General features: G+C 32.2%; 1 protein-coding gene across 1 annotated transcript in view; it reads left to right on the top strand.

Annotated features, from left to right (window-relative positions):
- LOC113233799 overlaps positions 1-10,403 on the top strand; it is a 19,147-nt gene extending 8,744 nt beyond the window's left edge. Inside the window, exons 2-4 of the mRNA XM_026469005.1 lie at positions 7,777-7,897; positions 9,183-9,282; positions 9,472-10,403. Of these exons, the coding sequence (XP_026324790.1) occupies positions 7,777-7,897; positions 9,183-9,282; positions 9,472-9,586 (336 nt within the window). The 3' untranslated portion in view covers positions 9,587-10,403. The remainder of the gene's footprint in view (positions 1-7,776; positions 7,898-9,182; positions 9,283-9,471) is intronic.
- The last annotated feature ends 977 nt before the right edge of the window (positions 10,404-11,380 follow it).

The raw sequence follows: 11,380 nt of genomic DNA, 5'->3' as shown, positions 1-11,380 counted from the left end.
GATACAATTTTTTAGCAAAGTATTTTGACTTTTAACACGTTGTATATTTTTAGTTGTCGTCCAAGTTATAATATTAAAAAAAAAAATAGGCAGTGGTTATACGAATTATAGATAAGTTCCCAAATTTGCTAAAAATGAACTCAATAATAAATATTTGTTTAGTCGCGCCCTTCAATTACGTGAACAAACCAAGGAAATATACAACTTTCTTTACTTACTTTTAGTTGAGTGTTTTGCTACCCGTGATCCTCTATTGTAAACGAAATACGCACAGGAAAACGCGTTAGTAATAAGATACAGACATGACATAATAAAGCACACACTCATAGACTCGCACTAAGGAAACCACTCACTTACAAACTCACAAGAGAAATAAATGTTGGTCATACAAATATTTCTCTCGGCCCGGGAATCGAACTCGGGACCTCCGCATGGCAGCTCAGCATTATGGTAACCGTTCGGCCACAGAGGTAGTATTGATGATCAACATAAATAAACGATTTTACGTTTATATAAAAAATGTAATTATTTTCATACTTCGATCAACCAGCAAGTTAATTACAAAAAGGTTCAAAAATTTTACGTTATTCGCAGTTCGCAATCAATATTTCGACATTCCTTCACACGAAAACAGCGCTGCGTCTGGGGGACTTCTTTTATAAAAAGGACTCTAGTATGTTTGTAAAACAACTCCTAAGTGTTTGGAATCCGGGATAGTAAAGTCTAATTACTGGACACGGGATAAGACAAAAATCTTCGGGACAATTCCGAATTTCCTAGTCATCTGGCAAGCCTAATTATGACACAGACGCAGGTTCGAGTTCTGTCAGATCGAAGGAATTTTTCTTTGTGTTCGATCTTTGTATTAATAATTATATTATTTAAGTGAATTAAGGTCAACTGTAATATCTAATTATCGATGAAGGCCAAGTTTCGAAGTCATACTAGGTTAACGGGTATGGCATAAATGTAATTATTTTTTAAGAAACTCTTTAATCAGATGTAACTCATAATAATAAATCCAAATGCAACGGAATTTATTTATTTATTTATTTATTTCCTCAATATATTTTTTTAAATTTATTTGTGGTAAAATATGATAGAGCTCATATTTTACCACATCTGGCATGCAAAATTTTCCTAAAATTAATTTAATTATAAATCAATAATAATACACATGCATAAACGTGTTTAAAGATGTACATAATAATAAACAGTAATTTTGAATCTCATGCATCTAGTTATTACAAAGTCAAATAGCAATTTTTACGGGACGGTTTATTCAACAAAACTGTCACACTGCAATGTTTTTATCCTTCAGCCTCACACAGACTATTCACGAACGTATGACATGATTGCATTTTAATGTCCTTTGATAGAGCATTATATATTTGGCTACACATGCATTTATTTATTTACATTACAGAATAATATAATAATAATAATATGTGCCAGACAACCTCACCAGTAACCTTGTCTCAAAATAGGGAATTCCTTGTATTCATAGGTACCAGACCAACGGCAGTCACTCTAGTGCACATCCCAGAACACCCAAACCAAAACCTATATAAAAAGTTATATTCTTAAATTGGTACTACAGGGAATCGAACTGGGGACCTCCGCATCCAGCGGCCTCAATGTAAGCCGCTAGGCCACCGAGGTCGTCAAATTACTGCATATCAACAGAATACTAATCATCTGTAGGTTATATTAAAATTTGAATTGCAGTAGCCACATGACGAGCACGAAAATTATTATGCTAAATAATATATTTCCATTATTGTAATATTCACCCAACCTTGAAATTAATACTCTCAGTACTGAGTACTAAAAAACCGATCTCAAAAGTCATTCATCCCCTAGTTTGCCACCCTTAGAGGTGGAATAGTTTTCTTCAAATTTAAATGGGACCACTTCTGAGGTATCCTTATATCCCTCCATCTCTTTCCAACAAAAAAAGAATCATCAAAATCGGTTCACAAATGGCTTAAACAAATGAGTTATCGCGTAACATACATACAAAAAACACAGTCGAATTGAGAATCTCCTCCTTGTTAATAAAAACGAATGTCATTTCTTTTTGCGATGCTTTTAGGTTGAAATATTATTCAGCATCTTCATCAATCCTTTTATACATCCCACTGGCCACCACGCTGGCCCAATGCGGATTGGGGACTTCACACGTTTTCCGAGGGTTGTGAACCTTATTCGACGTGCAAGTTTCATCACGATGTTTTCCTTCACAAAAGGTTATGGTACATTTCAAATTAAATTTCGCACGTTAATTCCGAGAAATTCAGAAGTGCGAGCCCGGATTCAAACCCACGACCCTCTGCTTAAGAGGCAGTAGGTCAAACCATTAGGCTACCACGGCTTAAATATTGTTATTGTACAGGAAATATTAGCTGTTCTAAATACTGTGTTATTGTGTAGCAGTTATCGGTTGGTGCTACGAAGAGGCTCTTTCCATGAACCCAAAATGTATGCCACAAATAGTACTATTATACAGGGTTGTTTGTAAAATGCTCACAACCTCTCAGGACTGTATTACTAACACCATAAACAATAACTTTTAATATTTCGCCAGATTTTGCTTTCGTACAAAAATATCGCTCAAACCATTTTGATAACTCTGTGCGTAAGCAAAAGAAAGAAGGCGGGAGGCGTTACTAAACAACTTATTACCAAACACTTATTTATTATGTTTAATAAAATGTCATTGCACCAAAGTTATCGTTTATGATGTTAGTAATATAGGCCTTCGAGACTGTTACCATTTTACAAATAACCCAGGATATTTTAGTTGGTGTCAATTTCATATCGATTTGTAGCTTAGACATAACTATAACATTGTTTGTCTAATAATGAATACAATAGTGAAATCCATTGGGGTTACAATACAATGCGTAACCTAGTAAGTGGCCAGCAGGAACCAATTAAAAGTCATTCTTATGGATGTCACGTCATGTGTACCTATACATAGACATAATGTTGTTTATTGAAATATGCTAGTACAAACAGATACTCTATTCGATATCTATGGCATTCGTTTCACTGCCAGGTAAGGTTCTCGATATTTTGACGTTAGTGTGTGCACCATTTTCATGCGCGACATTTTAACTTTCCATCAAGCGAATTTGTACAGAAATGTAGTCTAGTTACGTGAAATCTGATTCTAAAGTTACTAGTACTTGTACTTTTGGAATAGCACATGAGTGTAAAGCAATAATTCTCAAAATGGTCGGTTTCGTACCCCCAGGGAGGGTTCATCTCAATGAAAATAAAAATTGGGGTTATATAGGATGCAAATAGGTGTATACGAGGTCGTGTACGAAATTTTGATTTTTCTTATAATTATGAACATAATACTTTCTTATAATAGAGATAAAATTACCTATCAAGTAATAATTTTTAAAACATCAATGCTTATGAAGCTAGATTCGATTAAAATGACATGTAAGTGTAAAATGAAATGACAATAAAATGTGTTAAAATGACATGTTTTTTCACTTGTTAAGCCCATCAAAGTGAGTACTGTACCGGCTGTCTAATACACATTTAAAGTAGATGAATTTGTAAAAAATCAATACTAGAAATTCAGTTATTGGTAATTTGCATCAATATCATTTTATTTGTTGCACATAAAAAATTCTAATGTAAATATAATACAATGGTGTATAGAACAATTTATTACTATTTACATTATTATTATTATACTTACATTATTTATACTATTTATTTTATTGTTCTATACAATATTTACTAATATATTAATTAGGGGATCTACTCACAACGGAAAAAAATGGCACGTGGTCTACGTGTCAAATAATTTGAGGATCTTTGGTCTAAAGCATGACAATGTATATATGTAGCAATTTCGACTAGAAGCTATATTCATACTAGGCACATGTTACTAGATTGTTACAAGTATTAGTATTTATAGAACACTGACTTGCTATGAATGGAAGTGACATCGGCTTTTTTTATTAAATAACTGGACCAATTTTGTAGTTGTTTCGTTATAAACGCTTAATAGACGAAATCACAAGGTCTTTGTTGAATAGATAGGCTGTGAGCAACGTATTTGAAATATGGTATCTCCACACATTCTACTTCTGATTATGAGTTCTATAACTGAAATAGTTCTAGAACTCACAATCAGAAGCGTGCGTCTAACCATTAAATGTATGATTTCAGAGTCATTGTCTTTCACATTACGTTTAAGTTGTTTTCTGTATATGGGCTATATAATTTCTGAAACAAATGAAATGTAAATCGTGTGTAACATCATAAGTGTCTCAACAAATTACTTGAATATATATATATCATCGTGAAATATTAAAGAATATTTCAGGTTACCACACTCGAACATTAGATGATATTTCATGATGATATTTTATAAATATTTAAATAAAAAGAAATTGTCACCAAAATTGAGTAAAAAAAACTTACCAGGAAATCACCCAGTAATGGCTTGTCAGTGTCTAGCCATCGAGTTACTATTGAATTGCTGTTGCAATTTTTTGGTATTCTGCTTTTCCATCGATACGCCATTATCGATGGTATGTCGATGGTGTGGTCTACTAATTATTTGGCATTGAATTGCTGATTAATCAAGATAAAAAATAAGAGATGTGCAGTACATTCCATGATAGTTTTAGTAAGGCAACATCGATCGTTAGTAATTGAATTAATATAGTAAATTATATAATGGATAATAAAATGTAGTAGCAGTAGAACTCCATTTGTTAGTGTAGTGTGACCACACTAGGAACGATAGAGTACGATTTGGAGATGAGAAACCCCTGGGAAACCCCTTACAGAAAATAGCCATAAAGATTATTGCATTTATCTACAATCTATAATATATTTAATAATTAATTACGTAACCTATTGCATCAAATCTAAAAATGCCCCTAATAGACCATAAACACTACGTAGTACAGTGATAAAGGCCTTGTTAAAAATTAAGAAAAAAAAACTCCTCGTGAAAGAATTCGTCGTCGAAGGTTAGTACTGTCACTTTACCTTTTTCTGCCAAGCTGTAATGTCAGCAGTACAATGTACCGGTTTTGAAGGGTAAGGTTGCTGGTGAGATTACTGGCACATGGGCCTTGTCAACTTATGTCTCAGGGGAACGGGCGATTTAAAGCTCTGGATGGCACTGCAACTGTTATGGATATGTAAAAGGCGCACGACTTGTTCGTCCCGCCGCTTAATATTATAAAAAAAAATATCGAGTGAATGCCGTCACTGCCATTCCACTGATACTATTGAGACTCAACTGCCTTTGCAATTAGACATATAGAGATAGACTCAACAGAATTACAGTGACCAGTGGTTTTGAGAAAAAATAGCAGGATTGGGCCCCTGAACAAAATCTAGTTGCAACGGCAGTTAAGTCTCAGTGGAATGACAGTGATGGCATATTCATTCATTCAATTACTAACGATCGACGTTGCCTTACTATTATCATGGAAATGACTATGCAAATTTTAATTTTTATCACTTTTATTCAGCAATTTTGTCTTCAAGTTTTATACGTGTAATATTGCAGAATATCAAAAAATTATCACCGACTAGCTTCTACTCTTAACTTTTAGCAGAACAGCAAACGTTGAAAATCTTGCCATTGACATTGTCGGTATATAATATGACTTAAACTGATATGATTTAAAATTAGCAGAATTGGGGCCCTGGTTCGAACCCAGTCAGACCAAGGAATTTTTCTTTGTGTTCGATATTTGTGTCAATATGTATGTAATGTATTCTCGTAATAAAAATCATTTACCAATCATCAAATTGACGTTATACTAAATTTAGCGACCTCAAGCGTGCGATCATCGCAAGGTCTGCATGTCCTGGCCTCGCGTATTGCATTTATTATGCCGCTTTTAGCTCTGACATCACCTTCAAGCCAACCCAGTTTGGCCTGATTTCGTCACCGCTCATAGCAAAAATGACGTCATGACCTCACTGTCGTATAAAGCTGTGATATATAGCTGTATTGGCATAATATGTGAGTAAACCCATTGATGTAGATAGATATCTCATTTTGATGTTTTATCATGTTGCCTTGTAACACAACCATTTCCGAAATATTGAACTTGAATAATAATAAAAAGTCATTTAAAAATTCAAGTCATTTTATAGCACTAAAATGTCTTCCGACACCGTTCCGACACACTGAGGTCATTTAAATAATAAAAAACAAAAAAAAATTTCTGAAATGAATTGAAATGGTGAACGTAAAATGGAGCATGTTAATAATAGAACACATTTTTTTTATTTGATTGGCGTGCACATTTTTACTTGAAATGAAATGAGTTAACTACATCATTGCTGCACATGATTGCATATGTACAAGAAATAATTAGTCAATTAACATGAATAAAATAATAGTTACAATGTCAAGCAATTAATTATTATACATAATATACGAAGTACTAATTTTATGTCAATATTTTTATGTATACATATATGTAATCTCTGTGATTTATGCAGTTTCGTAAGAAAACATAGAATATTACTATTTTACAAACTGTTTTTGGAATTACAATAAAAACTATGATAGACATCAGCATTTATGTCACCGTAGACCTGTTCTGGGCACTTCTTAGTTAAGAAATTTGCTAGTTTTTAAAGCAAACTGCGTTATGTGCGTAGATAAAAAAAGCTATAAACTAAAAAAAACAATTATTGTTCCGAAAACGGATTTTTAAATGATACTTTATTAATTATCTGAAAATTGTGATAAAAAGAGATAAATAATATAAAGCAAACAAAATCACAGTATTAAACTTTTTACTTTATTTCCATTTAAAAATTGAACATAGAGGGTTAACAGTAATTTTAAAATAACTAGTTTTGTAATTGTTCAGAATTAACGTAACTAGTTTTGCTACAACACAATGATAACTGGCTAGTTTTGTTATAATAATAGTAAAAAATACAACTTGTATCTAATTTTAATTTTTCTTTAGACCCTTAAATCCACGTCGTCAACCATCAATGTATTTTCATTATCTGTCAGTTCTCCGTCTTCGGCCACATTTGATTGAATTTGCCCGATAATATGAGTATACAATTCAAGAATTTAGTATGTAAGCCAATCTTCTCCGAAATGTTTGACGATCAAGTTTTTAATAAATGAACACGAAGGACCTCTCGGATGACAAAATAATAAATAGGAAAACAAAATAACGGATTTTGCGCGCGTTTATACTCAATAGCGCTCCTGTTTGCAGGTTGACGATAAAATGGCAACTTTTGATTAGTAAAAATAAGAAAGATAGAGGCTTTTGCAAAAGTAGTCAACATTTGACACTAATTTGTTCAGAATTTACCAAGATTTGGCACTGTATTGTTGAAGTTAAGTTAAAATAGTTACTCATCCATTTCACGCAATTACTTAAAAATCATTCTTAATGTCACATTGTGCTGTTTGCAAGTGGACTACTCAACTAACGTAATCAACATTATTAGCGAAATTGAGTTATTAACATATCTGTAAAAAGCGAAAGGAGATATGAAATTCCCTTTAAGCGGTATTTTTATATCTTATTTAGTTTCAATTTATTTGTCAAACAAAATCAGCGTAGTGACATTTTTCAAATAAAAAAAAAAAGTTGCCAATGTCTCGAAAGTTAATAAAATGGAAGTTATGTTAAAGTTAAATTATGACTAGTAGTTCACAGTTTTTTAAGCAATAGTTTCTAAAGACTGCAGGAGATTAAATAACTGATGTATTTCAACAATATTTTCTTATTATTTCAGGCACTGACATGTGCCTGTGTGGGCATCCACTACCACAGCTACAACTCGGAGCCTGACATCGGCATGCTGGTCACCGGTACCTTTGTCGGATACCTCATCATCTTCGCCGGTCTCGCTGCAGGTTAATTTCTTAATTAACTATGTTATTTTTAACGATTTAATGCCATTTTATTTACAAAAGCTGTCGCGTTGTCATAATCCCAAGTACCTAACTTTATGATCTTATAATGTCTGAGATCATCATTTTATGTCTGGCATAAACGTACAAAATTTAATTTATTTATCTCATAGCGAACTTAGGATGGACGTACTTATTTTGTTTTACATAATATTTTGTGTAGTAAAAAAAAACAAGATACGAAATCCACATAAAGATTAAGTAGTGAAACAGTGTTACTAAAACAATACTATAGTGTCAAACTAAAACTCTGCTAGGTTCAGTACAGTGTAGTGTTGAGTAAGGGAATAATTTTCATTTTGAAAAATTCATATTTTTCAAAAAAATAGATATTTTTTCCAATATTTTAAAATAAAAAAATACTTTTTCTAAATTTTTCCATATTTGACAGTTGACACCTGTCAAAAGCTGAAGATACTGAACGAAAACCATGGAGTCATTATAGAGATTTTATTTACATACGATTCTATTTTTCGCTGTTGTCCAATCATTTAAAACCTCGTTTTACTTTAACTTTCATTTAGCCATAAAATTTTATTTTATAATTCTAAATAAATAAACTTCAAAAGATATTTCGAAACAGCCTCAGAATTACATATTTCCGTTTTTTCAAAAATTTTCCGGTAAATTACCCAACTACTAAACACTGTACTAGTGTTTAGTAGTTTCATTATAACAAGAATCTTTCGGATCTCATATTTCGAATCCTGGCGTTTTGTAATTAAAAATAACGATATTTTCTGATGTAACAGATCGAATTAGCTAAAATTTTGAGCAACGAGGTAATATAAAAAAGCTTAATATCTGAAGAATATTCAAAATATAATATATCATTTTCTCAAGTTTTGCTTTCAAAACACTCAAAAATCGTGAATATGACCGTAAAATCGTGATTTTGCAGATAACCGGTTACTTTTTGCAGTTGAAACATTGATTCACTTTTCAATAGAAATATTATAAGTAATTTAAATGTACATTTTTATGTTATTAATCCCGAAAATTCCAAACCACCGAAAAATCCTTTTTGCAGCTTTTTCTCGTAATGTTGTTTTTAATATTACTGTGTTTTGGTTTGACACAATACAATAAATGTACAATTTAACATACCCATGTAAATATTTACTTATACTATTAAATACTATACTATTAAATACAATAACTTGTACTACTTACATGTATAGAGGTATGTATATAGGTACCGTATAAAAACTACTCATACATTTTCCAGGTTTCGTAATGCAGACGCCGTCACACAAGCGCGTTAATATTTTCTTCTCTCTGGTTGGTGTAGCTCTCTTCGTGGCGAGCGGGGCTGTTATCATTGACCGGTAATTAATAATTTTATTTATTTACTTACATATAAAATTTTACGTTATGTAAATTATAAAGTAAGTAATTCGTATTTTTTTCTTTCTATTTATATGGATTTAAATGCCCACAAAAAACATTGAACGACTGGTTGATACATACTTCCATAGAGATTTGTTTAACTTAATGATAATTCTCAATATTTCCAGTTACCAAGGCCAGACTAATGACCACGGCAAGAAAAACTTAGCAAAAGCTTCACTGGCCATCATCAACGGTGCGATTCTCCTAATTGACGCTGTGTTGACGCAGCGCGGTGGCTAGATGGCGCCGTTACACTACATTTAAAGTAATACTACGCAGTACCACCAAGTACCAAGAGATGACGCTGAAATTAAGTTATGACTACAATAGGGTGTAATGTCTGTTTATCCCATTCCCTCACGTTTATTTATTTATGGTCTTTTGTTGTTAATAAGTAAGTTATGCAACTCCTATTTATTGCTTTTATTTATACACTACAAAGAACAAAGTAATTAATAAGAAAACTTTGGACATTTCTCTATCGTTACTGTAATGTTGATAAAAATACTACGATTCCGATATAATAATGTGTTCAAATTGTAAGAATATTTACACAACTTTACAAAATAGGTACAGTTTTACTAATCGTTAAGGAATTACAAGCGAAATCGAATTATTACAAGGCTTAATTACACGTTAATCAAATATATTTGATACTATATACTTGTCTTTAAATGATTTTACTATAATCATCGAAACTGACTAAATATATACCAATAATCTTAGTGCCTACGCTAGACGACACAATTTTATTTAAAATAGGATATCTACTGAACGTTTATAATGTGCGTGTATTTTGTAAAATATTGTACATCATTCGAAAGCTTGACAGAATCATGAAAGAGCAAAAAGAGAAGCTTGACAATTTTGTACTGTTGTTTATTTTAAGATAGCATAAGATTTTTTTTACGTGTCTCATAAATATAAATCTCTGATAAATCTTTGAAATTATACAATTTTGAACTGCTAAGATATTTGTATCGACTTATATTATATACACATTATTAATATACAAGTGTATATTTTAATACATAACCATTGACTTACAATTATATGGACGTCGGGTCCGCGCTAAAAAATGTCCGAACTTATAGGGCGTTAAAATCGTATACAGAGCGTCATTCACGCTTTAGTCTTCGTTTGTTCGACTGACAGCGAAGCAAGCAAAATTAGACAGTAATGCGATGACATTACAATTTAAATTCAACGTTTTAGCTTTTTCATATTCCTTCACATGTCACTACGTTTAAATAGGTTGACTTGGGACATTTTTTTCGTGGTTTTTGTATTAGACCCGTCGTCCATTTATTTGTAAGTCAATGTACATAACTCAATTTAAGTTCAACAGTAGGTACCGTATTTGATCAATACTTTTTTTATATAAATTATATAAAATAATTTTAACATTGTTGTTTGATTTCATTAAAACAATTACTTAAAAGATCAGTTCACAAATACTCGAGTTATCGCGTAACATACGTACAAAAAAAAATACAGTCGAATTGAGAACCTCTTCCTTTTTTTGAAGTCGGTTAAAAATATGAATGTTTGGTGTTAAAACCAAGGAGCTTTTTTATTTTTCATCTCATATTAGCAGGTTTTGCAAATTATAGCTGGACGCTGGAATAACGCTGCAATGTTATTTTCTCTAAACTGCTAAGGCCCTGTGTACATACATCTAAATGTACAGACGGCAGCACATCAAGCTACGGATGATTGACGGATCTTGTTCTGTCGCGCTGGAGGGGTATTCGAACAAAAGTGTATGGTAATTCTTACAAAATCTCGAAATTCTTGCCCTTTAGGTTTATAAAAAAAGTTATAATTCAAATTTTAAAATTATAATTCAATTGCTACGTATGCCTACGTAAAATATTAAAATATTGTATTTAATTTAATTTAAATACTGCCTCCGTGGCCGAACGGTTACCATGCCGGACTGCCACGCAGAGGTCCCAGGTTCGATTCCCGGGCCGGGAGAAATGTTTGTATGGCCTACATTTATTTCTCTCGTGAGTTTGGGTGTAATTTGTG

The sequence above is a fragment of the Hyposmocoma kahamanoa genome, unplaced genomic scaffold (genome assembly GCF_003589595.1).
Source record: "Hyposmocoma kahamanoa isolate Upper Pololo Valley unplaced genomic scaffold, ASM358959v1 80, whole genome shotgun sequence".
NCBI classification, from domain to species: domain Eukaryota; kingdom Metazoa; phylum Arthropoda; class Insecta; order Lepidoptera; family Cosmopterigidae; genus Hyposmocoma; species Hyposmocoma kahamanoa.
This window is presented reverse-complemented; position numbering and strand designations above follow the sequence as displayed.